At 34.6% G+C, this 22,940-nt stretch overlaps 1 protein-coding gene across 9 annotated transcripts in view; it reads right to left on the bottom strand.

Moving 5' to 3' along the window:
- The window catches only part of INTS6 (integrator complex subunit 6), a 111,477-nt gene extending 88,615 nt beyond the window's left edge, over positions 1 to 22,862 (bottom strand). For 4 of the 9 annotated variants that reach the window (XM_023748777.1, XM_014449319.2, XM_023748745.1 and 1 more), the window contains exons 1-2: positions 22,777 to 22,851; positions 21,828 to 21,977 (exon numbers count right to left, since the gene is read on the bottom strand). In XM_023748777.1, coding sequence (XP_023604545.1) covers positions 21,828 to 21,947 — 120 coding nt within the window. In that variant the 5' untranslated portion in view covers positions 21,948 to 21,977; positions 22,777 to 22,851. Of the gene's footprint in view, positions 1 to 21,827; positions 21,978 to 22,776 lie in introns of those variants that run through there. The other 5 variants (XM_006083562.3, XM_014449331.2, XM_014449314.2 and 2 more) reach the window with 5 other exon arrangements.
- Positions 22,863 to 22,940: the final 78 nt, after the last annotated feature.

Raw genomic sequence — 22,940 nt, forward strand, 5'->3', positions numbered from 1 at the left:
TAAAATGCAGGGTCTAATTCAGTAGGTATGGAATGGAGACTAGTGTTATTATGCATATCTAATAAGATTGCAGGCTAGGAGATGCTAATGTGCACAGACGATACTTAGAATAGCAAAGATGTAGAAAGATTTTTACATGCATGTACTCATCTATGGGTCTGTAAGCTTTCCCTTACACATTTATATAACTCTCGACCATTAGCATATTATAGTACATAGTCATTATTTATTGAATTTACAAACACTTTTTCACATACAGTAATTGTGATCATAATCTAATCATCATAAAGGGCTGAGGGTGGGGGTCTAATAGATTACATTTCTTGATCAAGTTACACAACTTGTAAGTGGCATATACATTTTTTCAAACTGGTGTCCAGATGGAGGAAGCTTCCTCTGGTCAAATAAAGTATGTTGGATATAAGCTCGAGGATTTCGAATGCACAGTAGCATTCAAATGTTAGAGAAGCTTTGCAGGAATAACATATGAATTTACCTTCCCTTCCTCCTCTACAACATTCATGGTAAATATGACACATTTTTGGAACTATTACATTATACTATATTGTCTCTAATACCATTCACCCCCAACATAAATGACATATTCTAATAATGCAGTTTTTCTCATGGATCTAGAAACAGATAATGCTCATTCCCATCTCTGAGCTTTGACTAGTTCCCTCAAGTAGAATGTTTTTCCTTTTCCCTGCCCACAACCCACCCAATTCCTAATCATTCCTTAAGGTATAGTTTATCATAAAGTGCTGAGGGTAGGAGTCTGTAAATTACATTTCTTGATCCTCTTCTTCCATGAAACCTTGCCTGATTACTCTGGCCTTAAATAAGTACACCCTTCTCCTTCTCCAAATTCTAATAGTAATAGTTTTCAAGCCTAAGTTAAATAAATACATTTACATATTTAACATAGATAAATAAAGTGTTTCTTCAAATAAAACTGGATTTTGAGTGGTTTCATGGAGTACATTTTGAATACCACTTCCCTACAGCATTTATCCTCTCAACAAATTATTTTAAATTTAAATATATAACACCTTGTACAGCAATATGAATATTTAACACTACTGAACTCTACACTTAAAAATAGTTAAGATGGTACATTTTGTTGTGTGTTTCTACCACAATTTTTAAAAAATACACTATCTTGTATTATTTGCTATTGTTTTATGTGTTTCAATACATTAAAGGCAAGGATCATGTCATATTTCTTCCTTGTGCCTGAACACAAAATATTTAAACAATGAGCACTTAAATATTCATTATTCACTAATTATATAGCCTAGTACAAACCTGTCAAAGTTCACAGAACCATTTAAAATTATTCAAACTTCAATAAGCTTAAAAAATGCTACCTTCACTTCCATATAAATGAGTGCTTCCCAAACTTAACACATAACTCATGAACTTGCTAGGCTACACAGGTACACTCCCTCCTATATCTGTCTGGCCATCACTATCCATTCACATTCCCGTTTGTCATTCAAACACTTACGTTAGGCATTGTGTTAGGTGCGTAACACATAAGCTCTACTCTCATAATAAATGTACAAATCTTTGTACATGTAACAATCTCTCTCCTTTCCTGGTCTCTACAAATACCACTGTAGCTAAAATATTGGCAAAGGGAACTAAAGAACACCACGATGTCCTAATATCTTCAAAACTATTGTATCTTGATTCCATCCTTAAGCTAAAACTACTTTGGTTGACTTGCTGCCTTTCAAAAACAAATCAGCAAATATCTTAAAGCCACCACAGCATGGACCAAAGACTTGCTGTAGTGTCTCTGTATCATTTCCACTGTAACCTAAGTCAAAGGCATTATTTTCTGACCAAAAGTTTGATATCCATCCATTCTTATCCTATGTAATAAAAGCCTAATATTCAAATTGTCCCCTCCACCCGGATTTCGACTGCTCGCTATGACGTACGCTGACCACCAGGGGGCAGTGCGGAACATGGCAGGCATTGGTGACGTGCGCTGGCAGCAGGTGGCAGTGGAGGTGCTGCCAGCCTGATGGGCCCTGATGAGAGCAGGACAGCGGCAGGATGGTGGAGCAGGTGAGCGGGCAGTGCCAGGCCAAGGTGGGTGCAAGCAGGGCCCAACTGCCCCACCGATCACCCCGCAGATGGTGACCAGTGGCGGGGGCAGGGGGTAGGGCTGCCATCCGGCTCCCAGGTGCTGAGGGAGCCAGGCAGGGGTCCGATGACTCAGGCAGAGGAGGGGCATGTGGGGGCCTGGGGCCCAGGTGCTGCCCAGGGTCCAGAGGTCAGCTGGGACCTGCCCTTCCATGCCAGACGCTGGCACTTGGATTGCTGGCCAGGCCTAGGACCACATCCGTGCACGAATATCATACACCGGGCCTCTAATTCCTGTATAAGCACATTGAGAATTATACTCCAGAGCAGAGAGAACTGGTCATATCTATAGTTAAATAACAATAATCTATGGTGTATTAATAAGTTTATAGATGATTATGTCAACCCAAAACTAATATACTTTCTTAAGAACCATGTCTAAAGATCAAATTAAAATGCATTCAAGCCCAGCCAGTGTGGCTCAGTGGTTGAGCATTGACCTATGAACCAGGAGGTCAGGGTTCAATTCCTGGTCAGGGCACAAGCCCGGGCTCAATCCCCAGTAGGGGGAATCCAAGTGGCAGCAGATTCATCATTCTCATTGATGTTTCTATCTCTTCCTCTCCCTTCCTCTCTCTGAAATCAATAAAAAATAAAATAAAATAAAAAATTTTAAAAAAGCATTCAAATTCAGCAAAAAGTCTGTTATTAAAATTTTAGGTAAATTCAAAGTTACTTTTTCCTTAACAACAAAATGAAGCTTTGAATTAAAATTTTACTATAATCTTATATACACAGTAGTCTCCCCCTCAGAGGCTATTCCTGAAATTACTAATAACCCATGTCCTTAATAATAATCTCTCTATATAAAAGCATAATATGCAAATTGACCGAATGGCAGAGCGACCGGTCAGCTATAATGCGCACTGACCACCGGGGGCAGACGCTCAACACAGGAGCTGCCACCAGCCTGCAGGCCCCTATCGCCCAATGAAGAACGGGAAACCAGGGGGTGGGTGGTGGTGGACACAGGTGGTGCCGGGTCCCCAGGTGATCAGTGGCAGCAGGAGGCGGGGTCGGCGAGCAGGAGGAACGGCCAACCTCTTGGTCCCTCCCCCTGGCCGGCAGGCTCCAAAAGCCCCATAGGGAACAGGGAACCGGGGGAGGGCAACCAGCGGTGGTGTCGAGCGGGGAGAGGAAGGAGATCGGCCCTGATCACAGGCCAGGCCTAGGGACCCTACCTGTGCACAAATTTCATGCACTGAGCCTCTAATAATAAAGAATTTACCTCATTTGACCCTAAAAACTTGGTGAGGCAAGTAAATGTTCAGAGAGATTAGATGATATAATCCAAAATCATCTAGCTGGTAACTGGCAAAGCCAGAACCTTAATTCAACTCCAAATCATAAGGTCTTTCAGCAACACCTGAAAGTCCTGTTGGTAGGAGCTAACAATTCTACAACCAATCTGGATTATGATGTATTTACCCAATGATGAATGGTATTAAATAAGTTTGATTTTATTTATTATATTCTATCTGCAATGAAATTAACTACTGTAGTACTATTCCTTTACTGGTTTCCTGTTGCTATGCTATTTTACCCGTCAATTCTTCTATATATAAATCAATATACCTCCCCAAACAAAAACACACTGATACAAAACGCAGTATGTATTAGTGTTTACTTTTAAAAAGCATATGACTTCAACTTTCAGAGAGTATATACATAAATATAAGATAAAATATTAATTTTAATAGCTTTAAGGTTTGGAAAATTCAGATAAAGATCAAAGGTAGAAGGAAAAAAGTAAAGGAAAATATGATCATTTTCATTCCACCTATGGATCTGAGGTATTCTCAAATCTTTACCTTTAATTGTTACTATTTTAAAGTTTTATTCTTAATGTTTATGAAGTTGATCATTGGAAAACAGTCCGTATTTAGAATTTCCCTCAAAATTCACCTTGGTCATAAAGTTATAAACAGACTTTTGTTTAGTTACAAGATCTCAAAATAAATAAATAAATAAATAAATAAATAAGCTCTGCTACAACAAAGACAGCCAGTAGAGGGACTAAAAGTTTACTTTTGCCATTAGCAGAATTAAATTCAAGATGTACAAAAGAGATCCAGAGACATAGAAGCATAGAACAGACTGTGGAATCTGAGGGAAGGCAGAGGAGGGAGACAGGTAGGAAGAGATCAATCAAAGAACTTGTATGCATATAAACATAACCCATGGACACAGAAAATAGGGTGGTGAAGGCCTGGGGTGGGGGGTGGGAGTGGGCTAGAAGGGGTCAATGGGGGGAAAAAGGGAACATATGTAATACTTTCAATTATTGTAATATTTATAATAGAGATTTAATTTTTTTAAATAAATGTTTTAATGTGAAAGTAGTGGTTCTTGGCAAAGAAATCTAGACATGTCACCAGAAAATATAGTGCAAATTATAATATTCTACCTCTAGAGCTATTTGCTAATGGAAACCCTGTCACTTAGAAAAATTGAATTTAATATTGGTCAAAAGCCTCAGGTAAAAGAGTTCTTATAAAGTAAAATTTTCACTTAAGTTCTCAATAATTTAAAAATATCCCAGTGTTAATTCAATTAAAGTATAATACCAATAAGAAAATTTAAAAAATATAAAGTAGACCTTATCTGTTAGAACCTGTTTCATTTTTGTAAAAAATGTTTTTGAAATGTTAAAACATTGCAAGGAAAAGTTTTGCAAATGTAAAAATAAGGCTAATTTCTCCCCAAATATGAACTAACCTGGTTCTCAGAATCAGAATTTTTAATTTTACCCCTAAACTGTCAATATACTTTGGGAGGGACACAGGAATTTTACTATACTCTTAAACGGGTCTTAGCTATTATCTTCTGAAGCAAAAGGAAGGCAACTCTGAGCACTTAGAAAACTTAGTTGCTACTGTGCTGTAAGACCAAAGGGCTCTTTGGTCTCAAGTTTTCTTCCATGCTCCACCACGTTAACAGTCCTTTGAATAATCCCATGAGGATAGCCAAATGCCTGTGTGTGCTACATTTTCCCCATGGCTTAAGGTTTCTGTTGGGAAAATTGCACCAAAAGTGAGCTCTCTGGCTCTTCTGTGGTAGTATCTTCAGTTAATCCACACCAATTACTTACTATCTAGCTATTTTGCTATACGCCAGGAAAGCTATGGCCAATAGCAATCAACAGAAGAGATGTTAAGGTATATAACATTTTATACATCTAGGTTAAAAGAATATCACCTAAACAAAAATACCAAAACTTCCAGAAATAGCCTGTGCTTTTTCAATCTTGGAACTTCCATTTCAAATAAATAAAAGAAATAACAAGCAGAAAGATGGGAAGGGCTGCCATAGTTAAGAAATATATACTATATCATTAAAAAGTTCTCATGCATACACTGAACAAGTGCTAAGCAAGACCGTTGTTAAAGTTTTCATAATGGTTAAGTTGCTACATTAGATCTTTGGTTTTCTTTATTTACATCTTTACAGAATTTACTTAAACAGTAAGAATATGAAATGAAGCCTGCATTATCTATCCTACTTTCCTCTATTACCATAGATAATAGAGATAACAAAGTTTCTTAAAATGACAAACCACCTCATATTCATTTAGAAACTTTTTATATAATTCCTATATAATTTGTCAAAATTTAGATTCTGAAAATATAAGATATAGAAACATTAATATTAAGTATAATATTCTACTTTAAGCTTATTTCTAAAAGAAAAGTATCTAAGGATACAATTCACTTCCAAAGACTTACTAGTCATAATATAGATAATAATAAACACTATTACAACTATATATAACTGAGAATAGCAGCTTTTAATACAACTAAAATAAACAACATTCCTTAGTTCAGTATTGCCCTTTCCACATCTGTATACCACAACCAGAGTTTTTTCAGTATCTTATTACCTGTACTAATATTTAATATTTTTCTTTAAATTAGTTCCATTTTTTATTTTACTCTAACACTACAGTAGTAAGATCTATGAAATCATAATCCTAATTATATTTAATGATATTTTCTATTCAGTAATTCATTGTCATTAATACTGCTTAGCTACCTTTTTATTTTGTTTTGTTTTGTTTTGTTAATCCTCACCCATGGGAGGAAGGGGGAGAGACAGAGAGAGAAACATCGATATGAGAGACACACACCAATTCATTGCCTCCCACATGCACTCTTACCAGGGCCAGGGATCAAGCCTATAATCGGAGGCATGTGCCCTTGACGGGAATCTAATCCACGACTCTTCAGTCTGAGGGCCAATGCTCTCCACTGAGCCAAACTGGCTAGGGCATAGCTATATTTTTAAAGGATGGGGAGGTTCAATATATTACAGGGATGGATATACAACAGGTTAATTACACATTCCAAACGAAATATAGTAACATTTAAGTCAATAAAGACCTGGCAGATATACATTTAAATCAATATTCCAAGGCCAGAATTAAAATTTTATGTTTGTTTTAGAATTCAGCAAGATTATTATTTTTATCGTTAAGTTCTCAAGTGATGTGACATGTCTTTTGATGTAAAAACTCTAAAATATTCATCTTAAGAAATTAGTGCTTTTAAAATACCTTTGATTATATACAAAAGATCTCTGAAGGATATGTCACAAACTGATTAACCATGGCTGCCTCTGAAGAATGGAAGTGAGCATCTGTATAACTTTCTATAATGCTTGAACTTTTTAACCACGGCATGATGTGTTCAAAATTAGTACTATTTAAAATTAAAAGGTGCTTAGCATCCAAAAATAAAATTTTAAAAATCTGCTAGTGTATAAAAATGAGTATCTTAGAATACATTAAGGTTTATAGCTTATTAAAAAATGTCAGAAGTCCATATTAAAAGAAACATTTTTCGTTTCAAGTAATTCCATTATACAATTGTATACCAATACAGTTCCTTTACCTAACCATATAATTCCTTTTTTAAAAAACATAACAACATTAAAAACAATTGAAAATTAAGACCTGCAAAAGCAGGAGAAACGCCTATATTCATTTTAATATAATGACTAAGGAGCAATGTCCTGGAATTTAATTTAAATAAATCACATAGTAATGATTACAAGAAATACCAACTATAAGAACTAGAAAATTGTGTGAAAAAAAATTGTTAAGGAAACTCAATAATTGATAAGGCTAAGTATACTGCATCAAAGGACAGTAATGTCAATTCAATATATCTAAAATATTTAATAATTTCACAGAATTTGGGTTTTACATTTGAACTGGAATGTAAACTTTGAATAAAGTTGTTCTAGAAAATAAATTATTGGTCTGTGCACTATTTAAAAGTAGTAATAGCCAAATAATGTTTATACTGGCAAAAAAGGAATAATGAGGCTACCAGAAATACATTTTACTTCATAAATACTAACATTCTGAATAAAGAACTTAATATAACCCCACAGAAATACAAATGATTGTTAAAAAATACTATGAACAACTCTACTCCAACAAACTAGACAACCTGGAGGAAATGGACATATTCCTGGAAAAATACAACCTTCCAAAACTCAATCAGGAAGAATCTAAAAATCTCAATAGGCCAATAACTATGAAAGAAATTGAAGCAGTCATCGAAAAGCTTCCAGCAAACAAAAGCCCAGGGCCAGACGGCTTCACACGGGAGTTTTACCAAACATTCAAGGAAGAACTAAAACCTATCCTCCTCAGACTACTACAAAAAATCCAAGAGGAAGGAACACTTCCAAGCTCATTCTATGAAGCCAGCATCACCCTCATACCAAAAGCAGATAAAGACAACACAATGAAAGAGAATTACAGGCCAATATCCCTCATGAACATAGATGCCAAAATCCTCAACAAAATCTTAGCAAATCGGATCCAGCAATACATCAGAAAGATCATACACCATGACCAAGTAGGATTTATCCCAGGGATGCAAGGATGGTACAATATCCGCAAATCAATAAACATGATACATCACATAAACAAATTGAGAGAAAAAAACCACATAGTCATATCAATTGATGCAGAAAAAGCATTTAACAAAATCCAACACCCATTTTTGATAAAAACTCTCAGCAAGGTAGGAATAGAAGGATCATACCTCAACATAATAAAAGCCATATATGACAAACCTACAGCCAACATCATACTCAATGGGCAAAAACTAAAACCATTTCCCTTAAGAACAGGAACAAGACAGGGATGCCCACTCTCACCACTCCTATTCGACATAGTACTGGAAGTATTAGCCATTGCGATTAGACAAGAAGAAATAAAAGGCATCCAAACTGGAAAAGAAGTAGTAAAAACTGTCCTTATTCGCAGATGACATGATATTGTACATAAAAAACCCTAAAGACTCCATCAAAAAACTATTAGACTTAATAAATGAATTCGGCAATGTAGCAGGATACAAAATTAACGCCAAGAAATCTATGGCATCTCTATACACCAATAGTGAACTTACAGAAAGAAAGACTAAAAAAGCAATCACATTTACCATCACACCAAAAAAATTAAGATACCTAGGAATAAACTTAACTAAAGAGGTAAAAGACCTCTACTCAGAAAACTACAGGACGCTGAAAAAAGAGATAGAGAAAGACATAAACAGATGGAAGAACATACCATGTTCTTGGATTGGTAGAATCAACATCATTAAAATGTCCATACTACCCAAAGCAATCAATAAATTCAACGCACTTCCCATTAAAATACCAACAGCATATTTCACAGACCTAGAACGAACTCTCCAAAAATTCATCTGGAATAAAAAAGACCCCGAATAGCTGAAGCGATCCTGAGAAAGAAGAACAAAGTAGGTGTGATCTCAATACCAGATATCAAGCTGTATTACAAAGCCACTGTTCTCAAAACTGCCTGGTACTGGCACAAGAACAGACATATAGATCAATGGAATAGAACAGAGAACCCAGAAATCGACCCGAACCAATATGCTCAATTAATATTTGACAAAGGAGGCAAGAGCATACAATGGAGTCAAGATAGTCTCTTCAATAAATATTGTTGGGAAAATTGGACAGACACATGCAAAAAAAACGAAACTAGACCACAACTTACACCATACACAAAAATAAACTCAAAATGGATAAAGGACTTAAATGTTAAGACAGGAAACTATAAAAATACTAGAGGAATCCAAAGGCAACAAAATCTCAGACATATGCCGAAGCAATTTCTTCACTGATACAGCTCCTAGGGCAGTGATGGAGAACCTATGACACACTTGTCAGAGGTGACACGCGAACTCATTTTTTTGGTTGATTTTTCTTTGTTAAATGGCATTTAAATATATAAAATAAATATCAAAAATATAAATCTTTGTTTTACTATGGTTGCAAATATCAAAAAATTTCTATATGTGACACAGCACCAGAGTTAAGTTAGGGTTTTTCAAAATGCTGACACGCCAAGCTCAAAAGGTTCGCCATCATTGATCTAGGGCATTGGAAACTAAAGAGAAAATAAACAAATGGGCTACATCAAAATAAAAAGCTTCTGCACAGCAAAAGAAACCATCAACAAAACAACAAGAAAGCCCACTGCATGGGAGAACATATTTGCCAATGTTATCACTGATAAGGGTTTAATCTCCAACATTTATAGGGAACTCATACAACTTAACAAAAGGAAGATAAAAAATCCAATCAAAAAATGGGCAAAGGACCTAAATAGACACTTTTCAAAAGAGGACATTCAGAAAGCCAAGAGACATATGAAAACATGCTCAAAGTCACTAATCATACGAGAGATGCAAATCAAAACAACAATGAGGTACCATCTCAACACCTGTCAGGCTGGCTATCATCAACAAATCAACAAACGACAAGTGCTGGAGAGGATGTGGAGAAAAGGGAACACTCGTGCACTGCTGGTGGGAATGCAGACTGGTGCAGCCACTGGGAAGACAGTATGGAGTTTCCTCCAAAAGTTAAAAATGGAACTCCCATTTGACCCAGTGATCCCACTTCGAGGAATATATCCCCAAAAAAACAGAAACACGAATCAGAAAGGATATATGCACCCTATGTTCATAGCAGCACAATTTACCATAGCTAAGATTTGGAAACAGCCTAAGTGCCCATCAGCAGATGAATGGATTAGAAAACTGTGGTACATCTACACAATGGAATACTATGCTGCTGTAAAAAAGAAGGAATTCTTACCATTTGCAACAGCATGGATGGAACTGGAGAGCATTATGCTAAGTGAAATAAGCTAGTCAATGAAAGAAAAATACCACATGATCTCACTCATTTATGGATAATAAAGACCATTATGAACTGATGAACAAAAATAGATACAGAGGCAGAGCAGCATTGAACAGACTGTCAAACTACAGCGGGAAGGCCGGGGAGGGTTGGGGGGTGGGTGGGGAGGGTAAGAGATCAACCGAAGGACTTGTATGCATGCATATAAGCATAACCAATGGACACAAGACACTGGGGGGTAGGGGAGGCCAGGGGAAGGTCAAGGGGGAGGCGGGGAGGAGAAATATGTAATACTCTTTGTAATACTGTAAGCAATAAAACAAAATTTTTTAAAAAATAAAATTTAAAAAAAAAAGAACTTAATATATCCATTATATTAAATGGATTGGGTAATATTAACTTGGGAAAAATTATTCCAGCAAAGCATGTAATAAACATCTTAGAAACACGACAAAAAAAAAAGTAAAAAATAAAAGCCAAAATGAAAACATATTTTCAAAGACAAGTGAAATTATATAGCAATGATGCTGAAAATTAATCTGGCTACAATAAATCACACAGATCTGCCTCTTCTATCAAGATTAATCATCTACTTGGTTTGCTGATTACCAGTAAATCTGCAGACATTACTTTTGCAAAAGTCTGTTTAAGTCATTCCTTTAACCATTATGGTTACTTCCTTCTAAAAACATCCACATTACAAATATGAATATGCTCTCAAATGAATCATTCATACACACAACAGCTGTCATACCAAATATATGGAATTTGACCATAATATTCTACATAAGTATCTTCAAGACAGCAACTGAAAATGAAAGGGGACTATATAATAAGTGTTACATATTAGTAAAGTTAGCAATAAAGCATGCAATTTAATAAAGGGAAAAAAACTCTTGATAAGCACTTGGGAAAACTGAGTCCATTGTTTCCCTCATGCTATGGCTGAAGACGAATCTGAAAATAATTTAATCAAATAAATCATAATGTGCGGTTAATGTTAAAGGGCCCTGTTTTGTAAAAAAAAAAAAATGTATCTATATCTATATCTATACCTATATATGGGTTTTCCATTTTCTAGGAGAATGGGTGATAATCCAATTTTAGTAAGATTTTTTTAGGAAATATTTAAATTTCTCCAAATCCATTACATAGGTATATATACTTGAGCAATGAATTTTTAGAAATTCATTTTTGTTGGTTCCAATTATTTATGCTTGTGCTAAATACCTTCCAAAGTATATATAGATTTTAAATTTTCAAAGTAGATGACATTTTGGGAAACAAAATAATATCCACATATTTGGGCCTACTGTTAAAATTTTTTAAGCCTTCCTAACTATACATATAAATCCAAGGTTCTACCTTAGAAATGAACCTCATGAAAAGGCAGCTGTCATAAATAGATAAAAACAGATTGTTACATATTTCAGATTGCTACTATAGCTCACTAAAATGGAAGTCCTAAGAATATGACAAGATAACTTTTTTACATCAGGATTTACATCCAACAGACAAATTTTGTTTGGGATTACATTATCCATTATGGGTTAACAATAAAATTTACTCTTTCTACTACTTGACTTAGGCCCAATTTTCTGGAGGTAATTTCTTGTTTTTTCTTTCTAGTTTACTGATTTGAGAAATGGGATTGACAACTAAAATTGCAGAAAATTCATAATTTTACATTAGTTATTACAGGCCAAAGTGCATAAACGACCAGGAACCATGACAACTAAGGTGTTTCCAAAGGCCAATACATTGTTTTGCTTATTCCTAGTAATATAAGAGTACTATAGTCTGCCATGTTCTTTCCAACCTAGCCTTTGTAACATCACCCACTGTGGTTTTTCACAGCCAACTTTTCCTAGAACACTGCATATTCAATCATCTTCAATCCCAGTGATTAAAAATAATCTATTATCAAAAGTAATAATGACCTATTGTTTTTAACCCTTCCAGAATAATTGTTTGGATGCTTCCAGTGTTTAAATTCCATAACAGCTAGAAGACTTTGTTGGTGATTTCTAATATCTAATTATGTTTACCAGGTTTAAGACAAAGGGAAAGTATTCATTTAACATGCCAGTATCAATCCTGTCATTTACTAGTTACAAATTATATTACTTAACAGCTAATGCTACAATTACTTTTTCTCAAATAGTCAGAACTGTTTGTATTTCTGCAACACACTTTTTCAGATGCTTTAATCCTTCCAAAGACCTTTACCATAAGTCCTCTAGCTTTTTCTGGGCAAAACTATAGATAATATATGTATATATATATATATATATATATATATGTATATATATATATTACAGTGTCATACCCGTTTAAGGCTCAGATAAGAAAGTCCTTTGTCTCGTAGAGACTAGTGGTAAGACATTACTAGGCTGATATAAATTTGTCCTTTGGTTACAACTAAACTTCTTAATTGTAAGTTAAAATAGTTTATGAGCAACTATCTCAATATATCGATAATCAAAGATCAAATCATATATGCCCGAAAAAAGAAATACTGTCACATAAAAAAATCTTTCCTAGGCTTATCCTGTTATTTTTTTTCCCCCACAATAAATCTACATTACAAACAATAAAGGGATCGTACACTTTACATTTGACCTTTCTGGACAAAAACCATCTCCCTTCTCCCCTATCCCAACTATCACCTACTTAAATTCTAAAATATACTATTACAAAGCCCTAGAAATTGACTTGAATCTAAATTTCCTCAAAGAGGCTTAAACCCTTTCTCGCTTTGAAAATCAAAAACCTTTTTTAATAAAAACACTTTTATTATCTGTTTTTGAACAAGAAACAGATTTGAGGGGAAATACTTTTGTAATACCAACAGGAAAGTATTTCTGGAGCAATCTATAGCGATTCAATTCAAAACCAAAAGCCATTGCATTCTCTATGGCAAGATATTTTACTTTAGCTGGACCTACTGAATAGCTAACTCTCGGTCCCCGTGATGAATTATGAAACACTTTTTATTGTTTTTTTTCTCTCAAAGTTTTCAAATTAGAAAGCTTTACCCTATTAAATGTTTACCTTACTATTCAGGATGATGATGATCATCATCATCTGAATTTCTACCATGTACCAAGCAAATACTTTGCTAGGTAAATAACAAATATTATTTCTACATAGTTGAGCTTGCATTTGGGATTCCCAACAACAAAAAGTCTAAATAAAATTTTTATAAAATTATATTAAAATTATATATATGTGTGTGTGTGTGTGTGTATATATGTATATACACACACATACACACATACACATGTTATTTCTAATTCTTATAAAAATTTTCAAATTTGGTATTATCACCATTTTGTGGATGGGAAATTTGAAACTCAGTGAGGTTAAGGGACTTGTCAATATAGCATAAGCTAGTAAGTGGCAGAACCAGGCACAGTCAGTTCTAATGAAGCAGTTCTTTCATTATCACACTGCTTGTTCTAAAAGGAACTGGATAAAATACTCTATGTAACCATAACTCCAATTTTTAAAACTCAAATAAAAGGAAAGTCACAAAAATGGTAATATGTGTTAAAATAATAAATTATGTTGTATATCACCTCATCTTTACCACAATCCTGGCAAGATAAGGCTGAAAGGTTACAAGACATGCCAGAAACTTATAGGTGGAGTAGGAATTCAGAATCAAGCAGGTATTTCTGAATCTTAAAAAACAATGATTAGAGATTTTCAAAATTACCTTACATGAAAAGAAACATAATAGTTAATTACAAAACTTTCCAAGTAAAAAGTTACAATTACAGCACTAATATTGGATGGTGTACTATAAAGGAAAAGTCAATTAACTGACTAGGTTAAGAGCTCTATATTAATTAACTACATCAGAAATGTAATAATCTATGAAATAAAGTCAAAAGGTGCCATTAAAAAAATATACATATACTAATATATATATATTAGTATCTAGGCTTAAACTAATGTTGGTAAAATAAAAAAATCCTGTCAACTGTCCTCCAAATTCACTATTTTTTTCCAAACATGGGAGTAGGGAGGAAATTCATCTGAATCTAATAAACATTATTTCAATAGTGTGTTACAAGAAAGATTAAATATAATACAATGGCAAAATGAAATGCCTGGTATTCAGAGGAACTGAAAGAATGTATATTTCATTAAAGAATTATAGATATACCCCAAAAAAGGGCTCAGATCTACTGGTTATGCCTTTAACTAAAATGTATTCTTAAATATTACATAAACTACTAATAAAATCTGCATAACTACTCCATAACCAATTGCAATCTTTAAAATATTTCAGAAATGTGAATTAAGCATTTTAACTTCTCTAGGCATTACTTTCTTTATCCCTAAAATGAAAAAAGATGGAGTAAACGTCTAACATCACTTTGACTTCTAAAGCCCTATGAAACAATAACCATAATACTTATAGAAAGGCCAATGTAAAGTACTGTCAATAGATGCAAAGTTCAAATTTTTTTCAAGAGTGTATACAAAAATTCATTAAACTTCAGACTTAGGATCTATGTACTAAGTTGTATCTCAATAAAAGGTTGGTGGGAAAAAAATCAAGAAATAAATACAACATAAAACAAAACCAAAAAAAAAGTTCAGTATTTTGTTTATGGTCTGGAGACCATGCTTAAGTTAAATAGATTAAAAATAAGGCTAAACAAAAATTAAATTTATATAAGGAAAAATTTTTTAATTAAAAAAAATGAACATGACTGGTTTATGTGATTTAAAAAAAAAAAAAGCCCACCAAGATTATAAATTTGGGTGAAAGATTATGATGGTTAAAAATAATTTTAAATATTTAAGAAAATCTCAAGTTACAAAATATTACACAATCTCTTTGAAGAAACCCATGACATGAACATGGACAAACTATCCTTTTAGCTAATTCTGAGCACAAATGATCTTAAATCAATTCAAAATACTTGAATAAGTGAATTATTTCATTCAAATATTAGATTTGTTGCCGGCCTTTTAATTTTCAGTTGTACATAGTTTAATACATAATTATTGACAACCTCTTACAAGAAGGAAAAATAAAATTCTCTTTGAAGAAGCAGAACCTATTACTTTTGCCTTTTGTACTTTTGCCTTTTTAATAATTTCTAGTTAAGAATGCAATGATATCCTTATTGTTTTTCATTTTCTTTTGAAAAATCATGAAAGGGTAGTTTTTGTTCCTTTAGAAAAGAAATTTGGAGTGTAATATTATGAAGAAAAATTATAGCAAGTGTTTTAAAAAAATAAACCTTCAAATTTTTATTTAAATTACCACCTTTAAAAATAATGCTCAATGGAAAATAAACCATATCCATTTCGTTACTCTGAGCTCAGTCAAACCTTATTAAAATATCCCTGATTTCCCAACAGATGTGCTCCTCAAAGCTTCCTTATTTCAATCTCATCTTAAATGCACTAGGGGGAGCTCCCTCTTTGAAAGAACCCTAAAGCATGTGTGTCCCTTCTCTAACTTTAATTCCTGCAAAATAATGATTTACCTGCTGAACTATTTATGTCCAACTTTTGCTTAACAAATTCTTTTTAAATACTAGCCCTATACTTTATCCCTGTTTATCAATTGCCATTATGACAACTTTCACCAAGTTATAGTATTTACTGCACTGTTTCCCAAAAAAGAATACAAAGCCCAGAAAAATATACATTTAATATACCACTAATAGATTTTAAACCATGTAATAAAAATCAGCTTAACATGTCACTAGATTTTTATAATTGTAATCTCAAATTTTAAACTGAAAAATAATAGAAAACTAGAGGGAAATAAACTAATCTATTAATGAAAAAAGTATGCTTTGTGCCTTACTGAGCACTTCATAATTTTTAAAATACATTTTACTATACCACCCCATTTAACCCTCTCATCAAACCTCTCATTCATTTTATAACAACAGTACACTGGCTTCATTAGAATACGAAGCAGCAGAGAGACAGGGTAGTAAAGTTAACTGTCTAAAGTTACAAAGTAATGCAAATGTTGAGGTCAGAACTGGGATTCAAATTTTCACATTCCTGGCCATTCCTCTTCTTTTACACAATTAAATAAAGATGGAAAAAAAACATTTAAGCAAGTTTTACTGTAGAGTTCCCTATCAGCTAACAATAATTATTAAAAATAATTTTAGGAGGCTAAAAAGTTTAAGGACTTACCAAGACCTTTAAGTGGGGAAAGGACAGTCTTAACAAATGGTGTTGGGAATACCAGATGTCCACATGCAAAAGAAAGATGTTGGAACCTTACCCTACACCATATACAAAAATTTACTCAAAATAGATTGAAAACTTAAATGTAAGACCTACAACTAAAACTCTTAAGACAAAATATAGGGGAAAGCTTCAAAGACATTGGATTTGTCAATGCTTAGATATGACACCAAAAGCACAGGCAACAACAAAAAATGTTGATAAATTAGACTGCATCAAAAATTAAAACTTCTGTGCACCAAAGGACACAATCAATAGAGGGAAAAGGTAACCCCTGGAATCTGAGAAAGTATTTGCAAATCACATTATCTGATAAGGGAACTCCTACAGCTTAAAAAAAAAAAAAAGAAGAAGAAGAAGAAGAAAGAACAAAGGTCTTGAATAGACATTTCTCCAAAGCCAATATACAAATGTCCAACCAGCATATGAAGAGATGCTCAACATAAATAACAATGAGGTAAATGCTAAAAAACCAATGAGCCCTACCCGGTTTGGCTCAGTGGTTAGAGCATTGGCCTGCGGACTGAAGGGCACATGCCCAGGTTGGGGGCATGCAGGAGGCAGCCAGTCAATGGTTCTCCCTCATTATTGATGTTTCTATCTCTCCCTCTCCATTCCTCTCTGAAATAAATAAAAATATATTATTTTTTTAAAACCACAAAACAAAACAATGAGATATCACCTGACACCCATTAGGATGACTAATCTGAGAAAAACAAAATAATAAGTGTTGACGAGAATGTGGAGAAACTGTAATTACTGTGCCTGTTAGTGGAAATATAAAATAGTGCAACCGCTATGGGAAGCAACATGGCGGTTCCTCAAAATTTTAAAAATGGCAGTTCCTCAAAAATTTAAAAAGTTTACCATTCGATCCAACTGCACTTCATGGGATATATCCAAAAGAATTGAACACAAAACCTTTCACATTTGCATACCACGTTAATAGCCGCATTATTCACAATAGCCAAGAGGTGGAAGCAACCCAAGTGTCCATTGACAGACGAATGGATAAGCAACATGTGGTATGTACATACAATAAAAAAATTATTAAGCCTTTCGAGGAATGAAATCCTGACATGTATGGACCTTGAGAACATTATGCTAAGCAAAATAAGCCAGTTGAAAGAAGACAAATACAGCTGACCCTTGAACATGGAATTGAGCTGCACAGGTCCAATTATACTTGGTTTTTGTTGTTGTTTTTTTAATAAATAAGTACAGCACTGTAAATGTCTTATAATTTTCTTAACTTTTTTTCTAACTCACTTTATTATAAGCATACAAGATATAATACATATAACATACAAAAATATGTGTTAATTGGCTGTTATGAGTAACACTTATAGTTAACAGTAGGCTATTAATAGTTAGGTAGTGGGGAAGTCAAAAGCAGGGGTAGGTGTCCCTAACCGCAGCATTGTTCAAGAGTCAACTGTACTGTATGATTCCACTTATACCAGGTATCTTTAAAGCAGTCAAATTCATAGAGACAGTAAGTAGAATGGAAGTTGCTAGAAGATGAGAAGAGGGAAAATGAGGAGTTACTACTATTTAATGGGTACAGAGTTTCAGTTTTGCAAGATGAAAAGTCCCAAAGACTGGTTGGAACAATGTGATCGAACTATACTATAGTACACGTGAAAATGGTTAAGATTGTAAATTTTCTTACATGTTCTTTACCACAATTTAAAATTTAGGAAAAATATTCAGGCACTGAAAAAATTTACCAAATACAATTCACCACTGTGTTTCCAGTTCATATTCAGCATAGTAATATGTTCAAGTATAATAATCTAATTTTCTTTTGAAAAGATGTCTATAGTCAATACCAAACTACTGTGATTACATTTGTTGATAGCTTATGGGAAACCAAAAACCCAAATGGGAATCAAGTTTTCATTACTTGACCTACCAACATTAAAAGAGGCCTGTATTTTGTACTATCTGAATATTAAATGTGTACTGCTTGGGTAAAGGAGGAAAAACTCTACCTGCATTTTCTGCAAAGTTCACCAAAAGTTCTTTATGCTGAAGAATCAAATTATTTAAAATTATTCTCCCTAAGATTCATTCTATTTAATCTTATCTGAAAGCCACCATTTTCCAATGAAGTTTACACTCAAAAAATTAAATACATATTACATCTCATTTTAGGGTATTGGTCAAAGATTATCTTCACATAGGGGACACAGAGTAGTAGTAGGTCAGGTACCATTCTAAATCCTGAAATAACCTAACCAGTACTAGTATAATGAGTTGTAGGAGTATGGAATCAGTCTAGTGACAAAAATGATGAATTACAGGCTAGAATAATATTTAACATCTGAATATAGCTGGAACCAAACTTAAAAAAAAAAAAAAAGCGGGGGGGGGGGGCAATATTGAAAACATTTCAAGAAAACAGAATAATTTGGGACAGTATGAAAAATAAACCAATCTACATATAAAACTTTAATCAGACTTCTATAACTTTAGATGTGCCCTAACTTTAGAAATTAAGTTCAAATGTTCAGTGGCTCTCAAAAGATCAGCATTATTTTTGAAACTCTGGTGAACATGTGAAAAATATATATATTGAATTTAGCTGCAATGATAAGCAATTTAATAAGGAGCTGCTATACTTAAGGAAAAGATTTGACTAGAAGCTACACATTGTTCCATGACTGTAGACATGGTACTGATTATCAAAATTAAATATTTATAAGGACTTCTAAATGCAAGGAGTATTTTTAGTGGGATATCCAAAATGCTTGAAGAAAACATTCACCAAGAATCATTCTTTATTCTCAGCTACTCTATAGAGGCCCTGCAAATTCGTTAGTATCCTAATATCTCAAAGATGTTTTACTTATAGGTATGCTAACTAAATTAACAGATGCAATATAGATATTAAAAATACTTTTGGCTATAGAAAAATCACATACGTACATGTATGTGGGGAGAGCAAGTTTGCAGTATCTATGCCATACATACATACACACACACACACGCCCACATTTATGCTGAAGAATCAAATTTAGATATTTAAGAAAACTTATAAACTTAAAAGGTTTTCAGATGCTCTATAAAATCAAGCATCTAGCTGGCCTTTCCTCATTTCCTTCAATTATTGTGATTATATACAAATATTTAGTAGTGTGGGCTCCACAGATGCTAGCATAGAGGATGATGAAAGTTATTTATGTAAAAACAGGGTAAGGGGTATTCCACAGAAAATAGGCAGATACAAAGTACTTTTACAAAGAAAATGCATGAACTATATTTTGTGTTAATTATTTGAGACATCCAAAATTCTTCATAATTTACAATTTATAATTGTAAATGTATACTATCTAAATTAGCAAAAAAAAAGTCTTATGATGAAAAATATCATCTGGAAAGATGTTTTCTTCTCACTGAACACTTTACTCCATCATTTTCATTTTCATTTTGAAATTGTGGCTTCCTAAGTTAGTTTAATACTAGTATCATTTTATGTGCCAGCTCAGGACTTAAGTGTTAATATCTCTCCTTGCTTATTCATCAAAATAACTGAGAAATATTATTCCTTCCCCTTATTGAATTAATAAATCCTAACATGCAAAAACATCCTAATCTCCAGGCTTTTCTCTTGGTCAAACTGGTAACAGCACAGCTGGACCACCTTCAACCTCAAACTTTCTGTAATCTTTATGGACAAGAACTTAAGTGATCTCCAGTGGAAGATGGCAACTGGGAAAAAAGAAATACAGGTTTAAATTACAAATGTCCTCAGTCTCTCCATTATAATCAGTTTTTCTAAAGGAAGCACCCTAAGCAATATTTTTAATTAGCTTGTAGAAAGTAAATGTGTCTAATTGTCTTTCCCACTTATGAAATGTAATGCAGAAAAACAGGAAATCAATAGTTCTGCTACATACTGAAAACCTGACAACCAAAAAAGGATAACCAATGGCAAGTTTCAAATTTTTTTTTTGATCTAAAAGAAATTTAGACCAAAACCTTAAGCAATGAAAGACTGTTTAAGTACTACAAATAACAAAGAAATATGAAAGAAAAGGAAATCCATTATTTTACAAAAACAAACTAAAAAAGTCCTGGCAAATCTGCCTAAAATACTGAGTTGCAAAATAAAGCAACACAGAGAAGGGGAAACAAAAACATTAATGTGGTAGGAAAATACACATTTACTTAATTAAACAATGGGAATCCATTTAGATAAAAACAGAAACAAAGTGACTCTGAATTCCAAGGCATACTAAATGCTATATGGCTAAGTTACTCCTAAGAAGTAAAATGCAAACATTTCTAAACCAAGGGAACAATTCTGTTTCTTTCTATATAAAACAACCACAAATTGTAGTAAGGTTATTTGCCCCTGAAATTTGTGAAATTCATAAAAACTGAGGCTCATGAAACTTGAGAAAAGAACAAAATGTATACCTAAATATATCATTGTGGTAATAGTGCTTTGCACTACAGCATAAAAATTAAACTCCTTGGATTTAATATTCTTTTATGTGTAACATAACACATTTTTATTTTCCAAGCCTGAAATCTCAAAAAGTTGTAATAGATTGCCTTACATTATTCCATAGTGAACCATCATGTGATTTAAAGCTCTTTCTCACCTTCAAACAGATACAAGCAAGTGCAGTAGATGGAAGAGTGTAGGGAGTGGGGTAAGGGAGTAAGGAAAGGTTCTTTCATATTTTCAAACAGCCTCTCCCAAGGTTTTAGAATAAAAAAAATTAAAATAAATTTTAAAAAACCACCTCTGGACCTGCCATTTAATTCAGAAAGAATTCTTCCTGAATAATTGCTTATGGTATAAACTTCAAAAGCTGAGAAATCTTAAATGTATTCAGCCAGTTATTGCACTCCAATGAAAATCTTACCTTTCATAGTAGTTATACAATATAGTTAAATTAAACCCTGATATAACAAACAGAATAATTTCCTGTAACATTTTTTCTAGCATAGAAATGAAGACCACTAATCAACTAGTGTCTGTACTGAGTGTGATGAGGCAGGATATTTATCTATTTATGTGAGTGCAAGGTAACAAATACATTTTAAGATGAAAAAGAGGACTACGTATAAAACATATATAGTATGGTCAGAGTTTCATTTTTGTATTATGTGCTTGTTGTATTTTAATCCAAAATCTTTTGTACTGTATTTCATGTTATATAGTTTTTGGACTGGACTGTTTTTCCACAAAAAGAAAAATTAACTGTTTTCCACCTTAATATTCAACCTACCTGCCCATAGTTGTCTATGCCAGTTACTAATCTATTTAAATTTAATAAATCAAAAGCTGTCCTTAGGGATTGGCCAAGAGTCGTAAGTCCTTCAGCCTGAAGGTTTTTCAGTTCATTCATAAACGTTGCATGGTTTTCTTTCCATCCGGCCTAAAAAGAAATATGTAAGAACGGTTTTTTTCACTATTTAAAGCCATGTATACACAAAACACCATTACAATCTGTAGTTGATCAAACAGCTGCTTTGCTTTACACTATGGTTTGACTAACGTGTAATTCTTATCACCGCTGAAGAAACTCTCCTCCGAAGGTGGCCAAGAATCAACCTGCCTGCACCACAGCTTTGGGCAGCCGAACTACTTCACAACTTCCCTGGGAAATGTACTCCCTAACTTAACACCCAAAACGTGGGGATGTAAAGTGCTAGCGGGAAGCAGGCGCGGGCAGGACTTCTGAAGTTCACCTCCCGCTGCCCCACGACCCGCGGCCTCTCGGGAAGGCTCCTAAGATCAAGCCCCGCAGCCTCCCGCCAGGCTGGCTCGCCAGCGGCGAGCGTGGGGAGGGCGGCCGAGCCGCGGGCCGATTCCCCTTTAATGCAAACACGGGCTCCCGGCGGCCGGGCCCGGCTGTCACTCGGGCTAAGTTGAATAAATATCCCCCACAGTTCATTGCTGCCGCTCACGCCGCGGAGGGGAAATGTCGGCCATGTTGATCGCAGCGCCGCCGCCGCCGCCGGGCCGGGCTGGGGAGGGGACGGCGGTGGCCCCGCGACTCCGCACCGCGCCACGGCGCTCCAGAGCGGGGGAAGGGGTGGGAGCCCGCAGGGAAAAAGACCTCGGCGCCTGGAGCACAGCGGGTGGGGGAGGGGAGCAAACATGAAGGGTGAATTGGGGGGGCGGCGAGCGAGGAGGGAACAAGGAAGGGGAAGGGGGAGGGCAGGCGCTGTTACCTTGATAGCATAGGGCGGCTCTTCGAAAAGTGACCAGCATATACCTTGTCTCCGCGGGCTGGCAGGGATACCGGGCACGGAGCTGCAAGTAGAGCTGAGTGGGGGGGCGGTGAGGGATAACAGGGCGAAGTGAGAGGGAGCACCAGAAGCGAGGTTACGAGGCG

The sequence above is a fragment of the Myotis lucifugus genome, unplaced genomic scaffold, assembly GCF_000147115.1.
Source record: "Myotis lucifugus unplaced genomic scaffold, Myoluc2.0 scaffold_7, whole genome shotgun sequence".
Lineage (NCBI taxonomy): Eukaryota > Metazoa > Chordata > Mammalia > Chiroptera > Vespertilionidae > Myotis > Myotis lucifugus.